The sequence below is a fragment of the Gallinula chloropus genome (assembly GCF_964237585.1).
Source record: "Gallinula chloropus genome assembly, chromosome: 15".
NCBI lineage: Eukaryota > Metazoa > Chordata > Aves > Gruiformes > Rallidae > Gallinula > Gallinula chloropus.
The window spans coordinates 10,493,004-10,514,104 of NC_140100.1; the positions used below are offsets into that span (position 1 = coordinate 10,493,004).

Here is a 21,101-nt window from a genome sequence, read left to right on the forward strand (position 1 = left end):
CAAAACCTCTCAAACCTATCACAAACCAATGTCCTAAGTGACAGGAGTAACAGATAGGAGAGGTGTGAAATGCAGTGTCTATTGTGTGATTTTTAACCTGTGGGATTAAAACACTTCTGTTCCTTTGGAGAATTCTGCTTTCAGGTGTATTTGCTACATGAAGCTAAATTCATTTTGCATTAAGAAACAAGTTTTCCCACTGCTAGATGAGTACAAATAAAGGTAACAAAATAAAAGTGAATGGATTCAGGCCAAAGCATACACAGCTCATTTTTCCAACAAACAAATTTGATTGTGCCAAAATTCAACAGCACACACTGAAAAGATAATTAACACTGAACCTCAAGTACTGTTGAGACCGACCCATCAGTCAACCCCCTCTCCATATACTACAGAATACTTAATATTTAACAAAGATGACTGAGAATAAAAGGCCATTAAATTAGGAAGAGAAATCATTAACCATCATGCAAAGCAAGTCCAAAATAGCCTAGAAAGACATGCTCAAACATCCCACCTGGTGTAAGATCACTAAGCATTAAAAACACACCACCCCAAACAGTGCAACACACAGTTTTTTACGTAGAAAGTAAAAGGTAAGTCAGTTGTTGCTTTACTTACCAACTGAGACACAGGCTGAGGTTTCTTTGCTCTCCCATAACACTTACATCACAAGCAACGTACGACACACGCCTGCCAGTTCTGTACTACTTATGATGCCGCTCGTTGTTTTAAAGGAAGGTTATATCCCAACTGCCAGAAATTATCCATTTTAAACAGAGTTTTTAAAACAAGACATGTTAAAATAAATAGTTTTTTTTTTTAAATGCTCCCAGAGAAAAGAAAATGTCCCAAGTTAGCAAAACCTGCAAAATCAGGCCCCCAGAGCTTGATCCTCACAGGCAGTTTGCCTTGCAAAATGTGCAAGAAACAGCCTGCAAGTTTTGATGCTGAAAACTTTTGGGAACAGCTTGCTTAGAAAGTTTGTTACTAAACCCCACCAGTTTAAAGTGCTGTTTTGGCAAGTTCTACCATACCCTTTCAGCTGGAAAATGGCATATGCAAAAGCAATGAGATTTATGAGGCTTTGAGAGGAACATGAAGGAAACCCAACCAAAAGTGATAGGTTTTTTTTGTGGACTGTTATCCCTTTAAGCAATACTTAAATGCTGCTTAAATAAACACAAGGCTGTGTTACTACTGAGAGCTTGATTCTCAACACAAAGAGCAGTTGCTGCGGACAAGCATGGCTATGGTCACAAAAATGAACACAAAAGTTAATGCAAAAAGTCATCTCAAAAAAAGTTTATTAGCATGATTAAAAACATATGAAGAATGACAGCAAGAGAGAAAGTAACTTAGCATGGAAGAATATCCATTTCAACAGTTTAGAGTCAACAAGGCTTGAACTGAATGGATAACTTTATTGCCAGATTTCGCTTGATTCCTTTAACAACAGTTCACATTGTATCAGTTTCACCATCATTAGGACTATTGCTTTTGTTTGGATCTGATCCCTGTTGCATGTAAGTATAAAAAAATAATATCCCCCATTACTGCTGGATGGCAGAATGCATTTGTTGATTTGAGAGCTGGTAAAAAAAGAAATTCTCAACTGAAAAGTCTTATTAAAAAACAACCTTTTTTTTTTTCCTAATCCCACTACAAAGAAATACATTAGTATTTTGGCCTTTAAATTTCTTACACAGTATTTATTTAGCATGGCAATCCACAAATTCCCTCCCTTTAAGTAACCATAAATCAAACCGCTCTTTCAGAGGCTGCTTCTTGGATTAGATTGGGAGATTTACGTCAAACACGCTTACACTGGCTTGAGGACGAAGACAGCATCATCTAGCACATAGTAGTCATTATACATGTCACCTTCACATAGGTATGGCAGTCTGGTGAAAGCCTCTATGGCAAAACCAGCTCTACTGAAAACTTCTGGCAGGCTGTTCACCTGTTCTTCCCAAGTGTGCCCTTTGATTTCCAAAACTTCTGAGGGCTTTTCCCACTTGCCACCTACTGAAGAAACAAAAGAGTTTTGTTTAAATTATCGAGAAAGCTTTCTCATGCGTTGTATTTTCTCACAGAAAGCACATTACACAGATGATATTCCATTCCACTCCACACCAGATGTTGACAAGCCATTTTTGGAGCTGTTGCAAGATCAGTTCAACATTTTGCTATTGTTCACAAGCGGCTACTTCTTAAGGTTATCTTCTGTTACATGGTTAACTAGCAGTCCCAAGAGTGGCTGAGAAGTAGCTTCCATTAGCAAGGCTGGCATTCAGCAGACAAGGACACACAACTTATATTATAAAATTCTTTATACCCACTGTCTGGCAACTTGAAAATTAGGATTTGCTGTTAAGCTTCCATCAGTTCACCTGCACTTTACAATGGATGGCTACCAAATCGGTTTCTCCAGTGGCACCTACTAGCTGATACAGTAATGACTCCTTAGCATTGTATAAAATTAAGAAGCCCAACACTTGAGGCATGCTGGAAAACCTGGTGGTATTTGTTACATCCAATGAAATAATCTTAAGGGTTACAGACACGACTCTTGGAAGTTCAAAATTACCCAGATCTGGAAGGGACCCATATGGACCATTGAGTCCAACTTGTGAAACTCTTCACTCATGTTCCAGGTCACATCATCTAAAATTGTTTTCTGGTTTGCTCTGTACCTTTAACAAGCTTGCTAAACGCAACAGTAAACGCCCTTCTAAACAGGAAGTTCTAAATCTTGTGATTCAGAGAATTCTGCAACTCCAAAGCTTTCCTAAGTTCCTCTTCCTTCAAGTAGAACTATTTCCAGAGATACAAGAAATGGCATCTTTCAACAGATTAAAAAACGTACTAATGCTGGCATTTGACTGGATTCTGTACAGTGCTGGTAAGACCTTTTTTAAAAATATTCTTGTATTTTCCCATGTAATAGCAGCTAAAAAAGACTGACAATGTTGTAGTTATGATTTGCAATATAATTTCAAAATACCAACAGTAAGAAGTCCTGCTGATAATCTACCTAATTTCTGCTGCCTTCATACAACTTCTAAATTAAGCAACTGGGAAGAAAAAGCATTTGCTAACAAATTCAGAAATCATAGATTACAAGTGGGTTTCTGGGTGAAATCCTACTGCACTTCCCTGCAAAGGACACTCCAGCAGCAGCAGCAGCATGGTTTCAGGGCAGCTGTGCTTGTTTGTAAGGAGGTTTTGGGATACAACAGTCAGTATTTAGATGAACCGAAGACACAGAGTTCTGCTCTGCAAGGCCAGGCAGAGCCCCAGAGCAACCTTGAAATGATGAGAAGATCACAAGCTACTCCCTTTCTCCACACAAGGTGCAAGTACCCTAACAAAGGGTATTACTACAACTGCTGTTGCTGCTACAGAATGGCTCTGGTGTTGATGTGATACAGAAGTAGAGTTTCACTTTATTCCTGTAGAAGTCACAGGCACTGAATCTGCTTGGATTTGGTCCATGACACTCAGTGAGAAAAATCATCAACGGGCAATGCTGGTTTTCTGCCACAGACAAGCTTATCAAGTGTGTATCAGCAGTAGATTAACAGACTTAACTTTATTTATCTTCTAGGTTGTTGTTTTTTAAGAAGTAGGAAAGGATGTGGTTAAGCTACTACCTTAATTTTCACTGCAATACCCTCAATTCCATTATTTAAATAATTAAGCAATTTATTTCAATAAAATTATATATACTAAAACAGTATTTAAATTATGGATCTCAATAAGTACTTAAGAAAAGTATCTCCCAGGCCAGTTACATTAAAATTTACATTTCAGTTCCTTAATTAGAATTCTCTTCTTTGATTATCTTCCTGTTTTTCCAGCATGCATCTTTAAATGTCAGAATTAACAAGGAATATTATTATCCTTAGAAACCCAGAGTCAAGATATCTGATGAAGTGGAAGAATGTCTAGGAACTATTATGAATTGTAATCAATGATATAAAATTGCTAAATTATAAATGTCTCCATTTATGACATTTCCACTGTCTGCCATCAGGCTCACAGACCAGGCACGGAGAAAAAGCCTTGCAGAACTACGCCACTGAGCATCTAGAATTGTTGCACAACACCCAGTATCCCATCCAAAGCACTCAGGGCTAAATCTGAGGCAGGGAACTACACAGAATACTCTTTTGGTCTTCTCTTGGGCCAAAGGAGACATTCACATTATTTTAGATATATGAATCTTCTCTACACTTTTCCCAGAAGAGAAAGCTAAGTATACTACCACACATGTAAAACACTACCACACAGGTAAAACATGGGCAGGCTGCGAGTTTTCTACAAGAAAAGCTTGCTGAAAATAACCTTTCAAAAATTCAAGTCTGAAACAGATCATTTCCTTCCTTTCCTCCTACCTTTTCTCAAATTAACCAGAAGTAACTTATTTTCTTTTTTAGATAGTGACTTACTTTGTAACTGTCCCTCACATTACCATTTTTTTTTTCTCAACAGGTGCTACAGATACCTGCAAAGTCACAGTAACTCAACCTGGATTTCAGGAAGCTGGCTACTCCGTGCAAACCATATTCCTATCATGTACCTTCTCTGCCTCTGGATGCTCCTCATCCCCACCTCAAGTCCTGTGGTTCCGCTTTTTAACTAACAAACACGAGGATCTGTGTACTCCTGAATGCAAAAAGCAGGATAAGTTCAAAGTGCATTTCTTATCAGAAAAAACCATTTCACTTCAGATCAACAACCTGACTGTAGATGACAATGCTGTTTATATCTGTGGAGTATCATTTTCAAGTTCACATTCACCACACGCTAAGCAAACAGGAGGTGGAACCGTACTAAGGAAAACAGGTCAGTTCATAATTCCCTCTTAATGCAGCATCTTAGAAATAAGTTCTCTTTCCTAAATACTCCCTTTATTTACACTTTCAAGAACAGCATTTAAGATGAAAACACCAACAAAGCCATTAGGAATAGTGTAACTACATTAAAATATTAACAGTAAACCCATGGGGTAAAGGGGATTCTACAAATAAGCATCTTAACCTCATTTACTAATTAGACTGTTCTGTCAGATGGTGCAAAACCCAATAAAATTCTACAAAAGAAATAAGTTTGTACTCTGTGTTATCTAACCATACTCTACATCCTCTTCATAAAGACTTAAATGGCTGCCAGAAAGGAAGTATCAACAGAAAAATGGGAAGTGGAGAAACTCACTTTTAGTGGAACTCCACGCAACTGAGTACACAGGGTGTCAGAGCTGGGGCTTCACTCTGCCAACCTGAGCAGAAGGTTCTAGTCCTGGACCTTTGATTCATTCATCTTCTAGTTAAGAAAGCAATGAGACTTCTTTAACCACATTTCAGTTTGACATGCCTAAAAATAGAAAGAAACACCCAAACAAACCCTAGCTGGATTATTATTTCCCTATATTCCTCCCTTCCTGTGTATCTGTGTTTCTGAACAAAAATCTCTAAGTTTTATTCAGATATTCCTTTATGAGAGTAGAAAACTGGATTCTCTTCTGTCTTCCCCTAAAGGATGGGTTCATAATCCAAAATAACAAGTCCCTACTGCCCTTATAAACTTTCAGGGAAATAAAAGTCTTTAAGGAATTTAGACTGAAAATGAACCAGAAAATACTGATAGGTATAAGGTTTTTTTAATTTCTCAGAGGAAGGGGCCTGAAATGCAGAATCTTAAGAAAATTATGTGAACTGGAAGAACTGTCCTTTATTCTAACACTCACTTTTAATAAAGGAGAAGAGAAGCAACACAGCAATGGAAAATTCATCTCCGTGATCATCGCCTTATCCTTAATGCTTCTGTACAACACTGCTGTAATACTCTTTGTACTCTACAAGGTAGGCTTAAAGTGAGTTTTCTGCTTTTGTTAATTTTGTAAATCTGAGCAGTTTTAACATCTCCATAAGGAGAATGAAGAGGCATTCCCAGACTTCCATAACTTTTATGATTAAGTTTGCAAGCTATGATTAAATTTGGTTGAAGTTTTTATACTGCACACATCTGCAAACTCCTGTGTGGCACATACCTGTACTCTCAGGAACAACCTCATTTGCTTTTTTCAGTAAAGCATCTAAAGGAGAAAGTATTTTAAAGTTAAAGTTACTCTGAGAGTATTAATCAGCATCTTGGAGATGACTGACCAAGGCACACTAGAAAAGCAAAAGTATAAATTACCATATTAACTCTCTGGATTGGTTTCACGTAAAATAATTTAAATTTCATGTCAAAGCTCTTGTGAGCTGCAGTGACTTTACCACAGATTGTGTTTACATGTGTAACGAAGTTCTATTCATACATACACACAAGAGAGTCCTTGGCTTTTAAGTGTCAGCAGCTGGGAAGAAGTTTTATGCTTACAGGAAAGGAACACACCAGGAGGCACTTGGTTAGAAATTACAGAAATACTGGACCTTTTTTTTTTTTTTTTAAACTTAGAACAACTTTTGTGTTTAGTTAAAAACAAACACCCAAAGCTGCAACTGGAATTTTTACATAATCAGACTGATGTGAGAATCTACTACCAGAAGCTGGAAAATGCCTTACAGCCATGAAAACTGCTCAATGAAGGTTTTTATCTACAAAGTATTGGACCCTTTTAACTACTGAATTACTTTAGCAGTAGGTTTCTCATCTTGTATTTTAATCTTTTTTTATTTTATTATCCCTCCCTCCAGTTAAAGCCAAAGCTGCTAAAGAAAAGTGGGAATGAAGACCAAAGAAGAGAGAACTGTGTATGTTATCGCTTTGTTTGCTTTGTCTAAGTCAGAGCTATTCCCCCCCCCGTCATTTCAAAGTATCAATTCTGTAATTAATGATTCAAAGACATTCAGAGTTGCTAAGACTTTACTTCAGATTTGTAAAAAATAAAGCCAAGGTATGTAAAGGCCATCACTAATAGAGAGCTTAGTTTAGGTAAGTGAATGTTGCTCAAACTTCTAAAAAAATAACAGAATTTCCTAATGATTTTTGTTTGTTTAAATGGGGCATTCAGGTAAGCCCTGCTGTATTTAAGATTAGCCTAGGAAGCCTCTATCATCATATATCCTTGACTAAAAAAATGTCAAGAGATGTAATATTAATGTCATTAAAAATCATTCTTCCTGTTAAACTGTATGATCTTAAAGTGTTAACTAATCACACTCCCAAAGATGTGTAGAGGGAAAAAGCCAGAATTACAAAAGGGTTAAAAGGATGCTTCCCCCTGGCTTAACATGCAGCACTGACCTAAAATATTTTAAATCATTTACAGAAAATCAATAGCGGACGAAAGATTTTTCAAGCGATTGCCCAAGAACTTCAAAAGCAGAAGTATGCTGAGCGCTGCAGGCAGCCTGTAAGTGTCTGGGTACCAAACCTGAAATTCATGGGGAAAACAAAGAACCTAGGGTTTTCTAGAGTATCCCATTTCCATTTCCTCTGGAAATGACCTTTTTAAAGGTCTAAAAAAGTGTATTCTGCACAACAAAGCCACTATAAAGCATTCTAAATGACAATGGATATACAATTGTCTACATGTCAGGATATACCTTATATATTGCATGCACATACATTTAAAAATGAAGCTTGCATACTTTTATATTTTGCCAAGTAGAGTCTCAACAAGGGGTTCTGGGCTCTTTAGTAAAACACAAAGCTATTAAGAGTTCATTCTTGAAAAATATGTATATTGTAGTTGTTCTTGCTGCCTTAGCCCAGAGTAACTAGGTGACAGAAACATAACTTCAACCTACAAAGCCTAAGCAAAGTATTCAGCATCACTGGGTAAAGCCACACAACTCCTCTCATCAATCCAAATTTGAGCCAAAGTCTTGTGTGGCCACACATCAGTAATTTTGCACTTGCCATGTAAGTTACAGAAAAGCCCTTTAGATGTATTTGCAAGCAAAGAAAAAGGTTTCCAAATCCTGCTTCAAAAATGTTGCTTCTCTTCTTTTCCTATTCTGAGCATGGACACCACTTCAGAGAAACCAAAACAAACATAGAACACAAGAGTCAAACATTTGTCCTCTATACATTTTTACTACCTTTATTTCCATACAACCCCACTGGTTTTCCTCTGGAACTAAGACCTTAAAGATGTCAAGTCCCTGCTTATGTGACCTGTTTTGAGCATCAGATACGAAAGCAGCGACAACAGGAGGTGTGTTTCACTGCCTCTGTATTCCCTAGGGATTAGGAAAAGCCCAGAGGAAAAGAAAGATGTTTTGGTTACTGTAGATGCCAGATGGACAAAAAAAATTGGGCAAGTGGGGAGAAAGGAGTTTACTGAAACAGCAAAGGGATGGAGTTTGCTTCAAGAAGGAAGTTCTGCCTTTTTTTAAAAAAAAAAAAAGTTCACATCAGTAATGAAATACTGTATTTTTCTCCTAGGATGATTTGGAAGATGACAATGTTTATCAGAACAGATGAGCATATGAAGCAGTTCAGATTTGTTCAACATTTCTCATGCAAGCAAAAGGGCAGATGAAGAACTTCAGCTTCTTCAACAGGCTTCCTTTGCTTTAAAGGGAGAGGAGAAAACCTTGCAGGGCAGTGTTCTTCCTGAGTATTTTCTAACCAGATACCAAAACCAAGTGCATTGTATTTTACATCTATGTTATATATTACTTCCTTTTTCCAATCTGGAAGAATAAGAACCATGGGAAAAGACTTCATCATTCATCAGATAACAGTTCATGCTCCATGAAAGTTTCCTTTTTCAGTTTAGGTCTAATGCTCTGTCTTTTTTCCTAAGTTTCATATGTATTCCTTTTACATAAATTGAGCATTTGTGAAAGATGTATGATAATTGACAGTAACAGAAAATAAACTCATTTCATAAGTGAAATTCTGGATTTAGCCCTGTTAATATGACAGTTGTTGATCTGTGTATCTGTTGCATCAATAATTACTGAGTCTTAACTTAAACATAGCAAAATCTATGTACTCTGTAGACAGGCAAGCAGAATAAAAAAAAGAGGCAATACAAATGTATGTACTATCATGGTAAAGCTTGTTTGGGATGGGACCTCCTTCCCAGGTTGTTTAGGAAAGTAGAGGTCACAGTGAGAAGGTTGCTCCTGCAATGCTAAGATTGCTAGAGAGATAAGCCCCATCTTCCAGCCCTATCATCCAAAGTCAGGATTACCTGGAGCACCAAGTTTTGTCTGTTCAACGTGGATACAGGCATGAACACAGAAGTAAACCACCTGGGCAAGGTAGTTTGTTTTTTTTTAAAGTACATAGACAATATACAAAACCAGGTGTTCTCCCCGCTAAAGAACAGCTGCATCTTTTATCATCATTTAAATAAAGCAAGGCTTTAACAAATGAAAAGGTATTTCTCACTTCAGTGAGATGAGAGCTGACATCTGAGACAAAGCAAGAGGCCATCTAGCGCAGTAATGTGTTTCCAGCTCAATTTAGTACCAAGCAGAAGATGGAAAATGCGTATTTGTCTTGTTATGCCTGTCAATCAATCACAAGGACGATCATGTGTTCAACAAGAAAATTCCACAATCCCAGGCTGCTAGTGTTAACTCCTTCTGAAGTATGGTGTCTCTGACATTATTGTTTTAGAGAAGCCTAAACCAGTCCAGCCATACATTATCTAATAATGCCTTTCTGTGAACATGACATCTGTATTGGGAAATACAACATATTTTTATATGACTCTTTGGGATATCTATTAAAAAAACAAAGCTAAAATAATACATGCTCTTGTGTGACTAGTCTAATACTTTATAATTCATCCAGTTCATCGCACATGTCTAAATTAGGCAAGTATAGTGCTTTACTTGTTGTCCTCTATGTTGAAAATACATCTTTGAAAAGCCCCAGAAAGACTTTATGATTAAACTACTTTGGACTCTAGGTGTCACTGCAATTCCAGAAACACTAAGCACAGAAATATGTTTTACCTCCTCCTCCACCTTGCTTTGTTCTCTTAAAGCAAGTTTTATGTTATTCATGGAGACAGTTTCCACAACTACACTCCCATTACAATACCCAAAATAACCCAAATATCTCATTTTGATTCAATTAATTTCTCCATTTCAAGAAAATTATCTATACACTAATCAAACACCTTGCCTGCCTCATTTCTTCTCCATTTGTTCCTCCCTCTAAAATGCAAAAGTTCCTCTAGATGGGTCCAAATTGTTTTTAATTAGCTCATACAAGAAGTCACTTGGGCCATGAAATATTCTTCTCTTTGAATGTTCTAAGTTGTTTGGGTGTTGGGTTCTTTTTTAAATACATGGCAAAAGTACACTTTTAATGTTTTTTAAAATACATACAACAGTCAAATGAAAACACTGAAACTCTAAAATAATTTGTACATCATGTGGCAGTTTGCCTGCTTCTTTCAACTACACTTATATAGATCTTAAGCAGGAAAGTCACAGTGGAATGACAGTGACTTTTGTGTGCACTAACTTGCATTGTCTAAAGAAGTTTGTATGGGGCCATATTCGTGAGAGCAGTAAAGAGACAAAATAATTATTAAGGAAACAGAACCACCTTATGCAAAGGGACTAATCTGCTTTAAGTCACCACCATAAACAAAAGTATGAACTTGGTTTAAAAAAACCACCTTGCAACAGATTTCAACTTCCCACAAGTAGGAATGAACAAGTTCAACAATCACAGAACAGGTTTCCAGTCCCTTGGGATTTATAAATTTAACATGCTACTCTTCTCCCAGGATACTGTAGGAGATTAATGATGAAAGACAAGAGGACTTAGAGCAGTTTCTTCCTTAATTTATCTGCCTCTTGTTGAGCCAGGAAGTTGCATGTGGTCTGTCATGTTGTTACCCAACAACACACAGAAAAGTAGATGCTAGGTGCAACAGCAATTGCAAAACATAATGGCACATGGTTGTGAAGGCACTCAAACAAAAAAGTCACCCAAATAACCTCTCAGTTTTCTCAGTTCTTCTAATATGTCATCGAAAGACCAGAGAGACACTGCTGTTATTTGGAATTTTAAAGAATTTTTAAAAGAGGAAGCCATGTTGTTCCACCTTAAAAGAACCATAAATTGTAACTGAATATGCTTGAGATACTGTACAGATGTGGAAGTCAATCCATATGCTCAAATACTGTATTTTAAGCAATTCTTCATTACTATGGCATTATTTTTCATACTTAAAACTTTTTGTCTCCCTCCACCAAAACGCCACTGACATAGAAAAACAGATTCAGTTTGATGCATCTGTGATTACCAGAACGTTGTTAGTTCTACATTTTCTGGGAATACATGCCTTTCCACAGACCAGTCTTAAAATTCAAGAAGAGCCAGTATCCAAATGATGCCGGGTGAACACCAGCCTTCCAGAATTCAAACCACTTTCAGGGTGTCTCAACCCAAATCCACAATCAGAGGCATGTAAAAAAAAAAGATTTCTAATCTCTTGGACAGATTAATTTGAAAATCTCTCACGTGTTTCTTTAAAATGCAACTAAAGGAAAGAATGGAATTTTAGCACTTTCTTATTTCAGTTACTAATACAATGTAAATAGTAGGGGTCGATATTCTCCTTTGGGAGTTCATGTTGGGAAGTGAACATTATCTCTCTATGAATTTTTAGTTGTAGTTGATCTGGAACACTTGAAACAGTTTGACCTGAACTGCTCTACTCAGCATTGCTGACGGTTTTGATGGTTTTGCTCCATGGTTGCTACAGATAACTAGGGTGACCTGTGTGACAGCAGCAGAGAGCCCTAATCAGAGATCAGTTTTCCCATGTTGCTCCAACACAGCTCAAATGTGGCAACCTGCAGAGCAGGATGTGTGACTTCAATATTTGAGCTTTTTGTTGGTACCAACAATGTGTGTTGGGGAATAAAAAAAACAGCTTACATCATGTGGCCTGTTTACCTATGATTTCATACTTCTGAACATACAAGTTATTTGGAAAAATCAAACACAACCATGCTGATTAAACATTTCATTCAGCACACTATAACCTACAAACGTTTTCTTTACCTGCCTAAATAGCTGTTTATCTGTGTACTTACCATTTTCCACATAGGGGTGAAATGGCAGAACTAATGCTAGAATGACTCTGCCTCTGGTTGGCTCCAGTACACTTCTAATATCTTTTAATACAGTCAGCGGTTGATCACAGCGATCAAGCAAATTCAAACAGCTGATAACATCATACTGAAATCCTGTGTTTTGCCATTCATTTACACCAAGCACCCTACAAAAGGAAGGAGAAAGAGATACAGTATGTTAAACAAACACAGGCTGAGTTCAGAGAGAACCACTGAAATTCGCTATGGATGCAATGATAGTGCAGTTAAGGTCAGCCACCTATGCAATGAGAAGAGAGGCATGTCTTTTGGAAAACTAAAGTAACAATGGACATGGGTATATGTCCAGCCATACAGACCATTATACTGCCTTACAATCATCAGGCAATAAAGGGAGATGAAACCCAAGCTACCAGGTGTTAAAAAAGGTGTTGTCTTAGAATAAAACTGAAGATATTTCTCAAGGAACAACAAAGCTGAAACATGATTAATGGCTTGCAGCATTCTATCCACTCTGATTTACCAGCATGCAAACCTGCCAAGTACCTGCTACATTTCCACTCAAAGACAGCTGAAGAAGAGAAATCCACAATTCCTTCAGGCTTTGGGCTGAAGTCTGGGGCTACAGCGCCTGAAATACTAACTATTACTCAACAAGACTGGATCCGATGGCTGTGAGAAACTCCAGGAGCTGTGACAAGTGCATGAAGTAAGTTCTGAAAGTGCTGAAGATTTTGTAACCAACTATTATTCAACCTCAGTAGCAGGAGCTAAGCATAGCAAGAATAAAAGAATCTTTACAGAGTCATGTACATTGTGGGATTAGGTAGACAGAGTCATTGAGGTATCCCTATTATCACGGTTCAGTTTGCTTTCTCTGCAGTACCAGTGTCTTTCTTTTGCAATTTTGGACTGTGCATATGAATTTCATCTTCCTGACTCTCTTCATTAAGATAATTTACACAAACTATGAAGAAAGAGACTTCAAAATGGTTGCAGGGTATTTTTTCTTAGCTGGTAAGAGGGAACATCCAAATAACAAAAGTGCAGGTAAGAGGGAACATCAGATGTGTTTATCTTCCTGCTTTTGTACAGCTTAGCCTTTTCCATAACCATCAAACAATAGAGGAATTGACTGAAAATACTGAACATTCATTAAATTGTAGTATTTAATAGACTACTTGGCTGTAATGCCCAATATAAAGGGTGTAGGCAGTGTTCACTACAATACCTGTATTTCTTCTTCTGAAGCTGCCATATCATAGTTTCAGACAATTCGGTGGCATAGATTTCTTCAAAGTGAGGACTCATGACTTTAGTGACTTCTCCATCCCCAGCCCCTAAGTCGAGAAGTCTGTGGGATTTCCATTCTGGATTTATTTTAAGCAGTCTTTGAAACTGTTCTGGGGAAAACACAAACATCGAGCCCCTGCCCAGCAGCCTGAAACGTAAAAACAAGAAATGATCAATTTTGCACAGACTTTACCAGGAAGGACAATGAAGTAATTTAGAATGTGCTTTGGCAGCAACTAGTCACACATAAGGAGACAAGGTCACTCCTCAGATAAATTTTAAATCCAGTTCAACTTGCCTTGCACTTGTCAGAGATCAAACACGCAGCCGCGTGCAGTTACAGCGGTTACGACTTCAGGAGGAATTTGATTAGGTAAAGGAAGAGCTCATGGGGTGCAGCTCAAGAAAATGATCACATAAGAAAACCAAAACAAAAGAGGAAGGAGAGAAAGAGAAGGAAAGATAAAGGCTGAGCTGTATTTATCATATCAGAGTAAGTAAGATGGCTGCAGAGAGAGAAGTGTGCACAACCATCGAGGAACCGGAGCTGGAACTAGGAGGGAAGCCAGGGAACAGATGTAAAGAAAGGATGGGGGTAAACGGTTAATGGATGTAAAGCCAGGGAAAGGATGGGGGTAACAGTGCTGGACTGGCAAAAGGTGTTTTTTAATTGTGCGTTACAATGCCTTTTGCTGCTATCTGCAGATCCTGCATTCAACATGAAAAGCCCTGGAACAGAAAACAGGCTACTCATTAGGGAACTGGGTAGAGGTGACAGTTGGATTCCTCATGGATCAAGTCAATGACATACCTGCCTGTAACTGTTTGAAGACTACACAGTGACTGATTTCAGCTGCCATAGCAGAATTCAGAAGATAAAAGAGTTAGGAGAGCAAGCACAGGAAAAAGAACTGGTCAGTAATAGACTGAAGGTAGATAAATACAGTTATTTAAAGTAATGTTGAATAGCAGGTTAAACATAAAGACAATGAACAGAAATACCTTATATTCAAGGGGGGGAAAAGGTAAACAAAGAGAAAAAGAATCAAATTTTTAAAAAACGCGTAAGGAGGTGGCATAGGAAAGATTGACTGTACTAAAACCAAAGAAACAAGCAAACAAAAAGGACAGAATATACAAAGTCATACAGAAGAAACTAAAACAGGATATGAAATGTATAAACAGCACACAGCCAATTTGAGTAGATCCCCCTTGCAGCACACTTGTGTCAGTCCACATTGTATAATTGGCTCACAGCTATTATTCCTAACAGCACTGTGAGGTGTTATTCAAAGCACTGGAGATCCTTTGAAGAAAAAAAATGGAAGAGAAAGGAAAAAGAGGAGACCAAAGGAACCTTTATATGAAGCTACAAGTAACTAAGAACACCACAGGGAAGCTCATAAAGTCATCTGGTTAGAAAATAAAGAAAAAGATTATTTTTTTGAGCCTTAGCAGACAGCTACTATCCTTCCTAACAGCCTGTGCAGAATCATGCAGTAGGTGCAGAGGTGGGGAGGGTGAAGCAATCAGGTAAATAAAACAAAATTCGTTCTTCATAAGGTCAAAACTGATGAGCTGTTAAACAGATCTCTGAACATGATGACGTGAGTAAAAAAAAAACAACATACTTTTTTTGAAAAAAATATTAAAGCACCCACAAACAGCTGAACTCCCCTGCAGCCACAGAAGAAACCAATGCAGTAAGACTAGGAGAGTATCGTTTTATAAACTCTTTTCCTGCCTTCCTGATGTTTCATCAGTCACACATGCTACATCAGAAGTTACCTGTTTAGGTACTGCTTACACTCAAATTGATGTGAAATTAAGTTTTACAGAATAAGGGAAAGGACAAAATTCTATCTCACATCATCCCCAGACACAACACTCAGCCAACTTCTGCACTGTTTAGAAGTCTGCCTGCGTTTGCAGTGGGTACACACACACTCTCTGCCAGAAAGAGTTTTAGATGCCACACACAACACCTTCAGCAAGGACAATCACAACAGTAATATGGCAGCAAGTGAAGTAACATGCAAGGAGGGCAGGGGGGAAGAAAACAGAGGGGTGAAAAATAAATTGGCTAACAAAAAGAGAACACTCACTTATTCAGAAGGAAATTAACACAAGTAATGGTTATAAAATACAGTTAGAGTTCTCCAATTTTCTGTTATTAATTGCAATTACCTCATCTATCTCCCCATACTGGAAACAGTGTTCTTCAATTAAGAGGGCAGGGCAAGAAGAGCACAGTAGGGCATTTCAGATGTGTTACATTAGTAAAGGGAAAACTACACATTTAGGAAAAGCTCACAGATCAAGAGCTACAGCTGAACACTGAATCCAAACTGTATTTAGACTGACTTTCACTTACCCGTTGATAGATGTTCTAGACATGAAGAGGCTAAAAATTGAGGACACAAAAGAGTGATAGAGCTGGATAAATAGCCAGCCTGATTTCTCAATGCTGTTGTTTAAGAACATCTGAGTTCCTTGGTCAAGATAACTCTGGACAAAAATAGGCTGAAGGGATTCAGACAGCTGTTCTGTGTTGCAGACATACCACTAGAGAAAGAGATAAAGGATCATTAAAAAGTTCATCAATTAAAAAGAAACCAACAGTAGTAAAACCCTGAATACAGAGAAGACTATTATCAATTTCCATAAATATACAAATTAGGTTTTCCTACAGACTTTTCAACACACTTCAGGGTTGACTTAGATGTGAACTGCAACTACTAAGAAAATTTTGTCTTAATCATTACCCTGTACTTTGAAGAATTTTACAAAGTAACAGGTCCTCTATGGAACAGCACCAGGCTGATAAAATGTTATAACATTGTTTTCCATCTTCTAACTCATTCTCAGCTTTTCCATCAGCAGCCTCTGAAAAGAAATCAGCAATTGCATTTGCAGTATTTTCCCAGGACAGGAGAGAAGAATCCACTCAATACTTTAAGACAACAGCTCACCTGTCTTACAGCATTTGCTGGACTATGCTGCTTCTCTTACTAGTACTAACAAGCAGGTCTGCCAGTCTTTCGAAACAATGACATCTATGAAGCTGCCTCCCAGATTCTCAACTGAACAAAGAAGCAGGTTCCCACATTTAGGGTCAACAGTATCAGCTGAAAGGCAGTTCTAGACTTTTAAACTGGTAAACAACAAAGCCCAAGCTAAAATGGGCCAAGGATCCTTTCTGCCTTGTGTTATCTGGTAGGAACCACTCCTATACAAACTACAATACCTGTGACACACAAGCTATTGTTCAATTAGCTGTAAAAAAAAAAAAAATTATGCCATTTTTTGATTCAAACCTATCTGGGAAAGTAACAAACTATGCAATATCCTAATATTTTACTATCCACATGTAAGGCATATTCAAGCTGCTTCTTCAATACCTGCTTTACATTTTAAATGCAAAAAAACCTTGTGCACAACAAAGCAAATATATAAAAATTCTGAAATTTTTGGGCCCTCAATGGCCACCTTCTGCCCCTCCAGCAAATCCCTCTAATGCTGCAGCATTCTGGAGTATCAGCACTGGTAGTAAAATTAAAAAGGTTGCTTAATGCTAGGTGGCAATTCCTAGCCAACCCCCGTCCCCCAACACTCAATATGCAGAAGTCACAAGAAAAGTTTTAAATGCAATTTAAATTAAGAATGCTGCTATTATTTTTCACTCTCCTACGCTTATGCAGAGTTATTGTCAGCCCTTCTCAGAATCTCTAATGCCATTGTGTCTGTTTTCTAATATCAAGAATTATTCCCTACAGCTAACACTTATCTCTCCCTTAGATCTTGCAGTAACATTCCCTAATCTGGCTGCATGTGTTTGCTGTGCAGATAGGGACTCACAGGTATCTTAGCAATAAATGGAGAGAATCTAGTAAAAATGCACGTAAGACAGTGAACAGTTACCTGGGATAACTCCCCAAGTGATTTAAGACCTAAGACTGTGTCTATAGCCACACTATGCAAAAATGTATGTTCATATCCTGATCTGGGATCTGTCAGTGCCTTGTTCAGAGAGGAACAGTCACTTAACACATTTACACAGGGACTTCCAATCACTACTGTAACACAAATAGTAATGGGACAGGATCTTTGTTCCAGTGTCCTGCTGCTTCACAGTAATACTGCCAGTAAGCAGAGGGGACCAGACATCTGCACAAAGATCACTGTGCCAGGTCCATAAACAGAGACTCCATCAAACACTGACCCAGCGTAGCAAGGGATGCCAACTCCCTTCAGCCAAGAAGCAAACACATGCCTACTCAGACTTACTTTGAAAACCACTTGCATAATGGGTACATTTCTGGCAGAATCAGGCTCTTGACTGTATTTTCAAACACACCTGTAGGTACTACAGGTGATCCTTTCCTCTAAAAACCAGACATTGACCAAGTCTGTACCCCAGGACAGAGACTGGCACAGGGATCCCCAAGAATGATGATTCACCAGTTTATGTCTCTTCTCACTGCAGTACAGTGCCACCTGAATGACATCAGCACAGGCCAGTGATCCCACTAGAGAAGCAGCCTGGGCACTTTGTCCATCCACCTTCAGAAGCCAATTTCAGGATCCTGGTAGGAGCAAGCAGCCTTATGGAGCTGAGGATCAGGCTGGGATATGCAGCAGGTTCATTCACAAGGCTGCTGCCTCACTACAAAGGACAGGTTTGGAGGGACTTTATTTGTTGTGTTGCCATTTTCAATCCAGAACAATGTGTATCCATTTGGGAAACACAGGCTTTGCTCCACAAGCAGTATGACTACCTATGCACTGTACCTGAGCATTGTTGGTTCCACACTGAACTCTGTCACCTGTTGTTCCAAAATCTGACCATGGAAACCATCAGTCCTGCAATTCCTGTCTTCTAAATATTGGTATATATTGACACAAGCATTGGCAGAATGATGGTGGTGACAGCTGTGAGAAGAGAAGCTTGTTTCCAGAAATTAGGCTTTGTTCTCAGACCGCCCTTAATTTCTTCTTCATAGTTAATCTTGCCAATAAGGTTATTGGCAACTACCCATGTAACACCAGTGAATAATAGAAATTATATCAAACTATACAAAGAGGAGGGGGAAAAAAAAAAACCCAAAAAACACAAGATAAACCAAATCCAAATTTCATATAAAAGAACTGGTGAAAGACAGTTTAATTCTGGAACTACTTCAACACAACAAAAACTGCTCTTCCTTTTCCTCCATGTACCAATATACAAAGAGCCTTTTTCAGGCCACTATTTTCCATGACAGAAATCTCTTACAGCAACGTAGTAGAAAAGTTACAGCACAAAAATCTGAAAAATTATCTCAAGATCTTTGTTATAATAAAAATCATTATTCCTGATAACTTTTTCCTAACATTAGGGAAAGGAAGAAACTGTTCTTTTAGCTAACTTAGGTAAAACTAACATATTAAGTAAAATTGGAGACAATTATGGGGCCTCAACAAGCAATCTTTACTTATGAGTAAACCCACAAACTTGATTGCAAATCTTTCTAAACTTGCTAAATAATCTCCTTTAGGTTTAAAATCTAGATCCCATAAATTAGATATGGAGAGTATCCACTGCAACCCTATGAATGACAATCACTTCCAGAACACATTTCTTTGGTTGACTTGTCTTTCTTGCATACTTTGTAGCACCACAAAAGACTTTCAGATTTTCTTTGTCCACCAGGATGTTTTTTCTGTCTATCTAAATTCTGCTTCTCTTTGTCATCCTACTTATGCAGCAAATGATCCCAACGGCACCCCATATTCATTAAACCCCAGTAACACATGCATTCATTCAGTAGCAAGACTCTGGGTGTCAGTGCCCACCCAGAATACTCCAGTAAAGGATCAGATTGAAGAATCCCAACACAAATTATATTCCTCCTTTGTCTTCAAGTATTTATGCTGTCTTCTTCATTAGCTCAGCTCTCTATATTTTACTTAGAATAACTCATTATCTTCCTTCAACTTTTTATTCGCCTGTCTGAATGCCTGTCAGGTTTTCAGCAGCATTTTGGTAAAACATAGTGCAGATCTGAACACATTCCAAATGCAATCGTATCACGTAGCCGCTGTGTAGAAAGGGTACAGTGCCTAACATCTCCACAAGGTACTGATCCATCTGGCTATGCTGCCCAAATATAGCGCTAACCTTTTAGTGCAGTCGTATCACATTGAAAACTCTTTTCTAGTTTGCCAGCTCCTACCGTTCCAAGGCCTCTGCGAGCTCTGCAGTTTCCCAGTTGTTCACTTTTAAAAAATTTTCCTCTAGATACACCGGTATTAATTAAAACATCTCTGTGATTACAAACCCACCTCGTTCAACAACACCTGCAAACTTCATTCAAGTGGTGTTTACTCAGCGCTCACCAGGAAGAACACACGACTACGGCTGAAAGCTCTCAGGAGCAGCTCTGACGCCCCACCGATGCATTGCCATTCCCGGGACATCGCGCTGGCTCCCCTGGACTCGCCCCGAAGACCCTCCCGCGGCGAACCCCGAGTGCACTGCACCCTCCGGCAGCACCCAGCCCCGACTACCTTCTCCCCGCGGTTCTTCAGCCCCCGCACTTCCTTACCTCCCCAACATGCTCCCGGACGTATTGCACACTGAGCGCACACGTCAACTTTCTCACCGGGAGGACCGAGCCGTTCCCTCTCTTTGTCTGGCGCTGCCCGGCCCCGTGCCCCCCTCAACCCGCACCAGGGTCCCCGCTCCCCCTCCCCGGGAGGCGGCCGGTACCTCAGGGCGTCCCGGAAGACGAGGACACCCCCCCAACACGTCGCCCGCCACCCCCGGCGGAGCTCCCCAGCTTTCCCAGCACCGGCGGGAGGGAAGGAGGGAGAGAAAGAGGGAGAGAGGGAGGCCCCTGTGCCTGCCGGCGCCGGGGAGCCCCCCGCCCAGTCCGGCCCCGCCAGGCACCGGGAGAGAAGGCGGTGTGGGGGAGGGGAGGGGCGGGAAGGGCGGCTGCCTCTGGGGCTGTACCTGGTGGTTCTCCCTGGCGCCCGGGGCTGGCTGGCTGTGGCTGCCCATCATATTCACGTAGAGGGACCTGGATAAAGGGCTCCTCAGGTACCTGGCAGGGCCAGAGCACATCCTCCTCCTCAGCACCCACAGGAACAGGGTGTAGCAGCACAGCCAGCCCAGCCACAGTCTCATCGGGGGACGGATCGCGGAGTCACCCCCTCTCGCTGCCGCCGCCTCCCCTCTCCATGGCAGCGGCGGCGCCGGCAGCACGCAACTCGACCGGCTCGGCTCCCCTCCGGGGCCCGCACAGACGCTCCGGGCGGAACGCGCGGAGCCGCGGCAGCGGGGGCCGGCCGGACGGCTTCGCTGCGACACGCCGGGGCCTGGCGCGCACCCGCTCCCTCCCCTCTCTCGCCAATCACGGGGCGGGCGGGGCTGTGTCGCGGTGCGGGCCGCCCTGCTGGGCGCCGCTTTCAAACCGGAGCGGGGCCGGATGGTGGCGGCAGCGGCTCGTCCGTACCCGCCTCTCCCTCCGCTCCGGTCACCAGCCGCAACAGGCGGCCAACTGCCCCTCACAGGCGCTCGCGCCAGCTTCCTCAGGCGTGCACGTGCTTGGCACCGCCCTGTCACCCGGGCTAGGCATGCGCAGAGCGCTTTGGGCGGGAGACGCTGTGGCGGGTGGGCACTGGGCTGAGGGGAGAGGTGGCTGCCGTTGTCCCTTTGCTGTCCCCTGGCTGTCTTTGCCGCGCTCTCTGGCCCTGAGCTTACCGCCACATCGCCCA

The 21,101-nt window shown here is 40.3% G+C and overlaps 2 protein-coding genes across 2 annotated transcripts; one reads left to right on the forward strand and one right to left on the reverse strand.

Moving 5' to 3' along the window:
- Positions 1 to 1,290: 1,290 nt before the first annotated feature.
- Positions 1,291 to 20,511, reverse strand: METTL9 (methyltransferase 9, His-X-His N1(pi)-histidine; the record flags this gene model as incomplete). The annotated part of the gene is made up of 5 exons (XM_084271212.1): positions 1,291 to 2,028; positions 12,033 to 12,217; positions 13,282 to 13,491; positions 15,718 to 15,908; positions 20,338 to 20,511. 5 exons carry the CDS (start codon positions 20,509 to 20,511, stop codon positions 1,823 to 1,825), a joined length of 966 nt encoding a protein of 321 aa, XP_084127338.1. The 3' UTR covers positions 1,291 to 1,822.
- Positions 2,839 to 8,851, forward strand: IGSF6 (immunoglobulin superfamily member 6; the record flags this gene model as incomplete). Its single annotated transcript, XM_084270863.1, has 6 exons — positions 2,839 to 2,905; positions 4,498 to 4,851; positions 5,764 to 5,867; positions 6,705 to 6,761; positions 7,280 to 7,363; positions 8,401 to 8,851. The coding sequence occupies 6 exons, from the start codon at positions 2,839 to 2,841 to the stop codon at positions 8,437 to 8,439; spliced, it is 705 nt and encodes a 234-aa protein (XP_084126989.1). The 3' UTR covers positions 8,440 to 8,851.
- Positions 20,512 to 21,101: the final 590 nt, after the last annotated feature.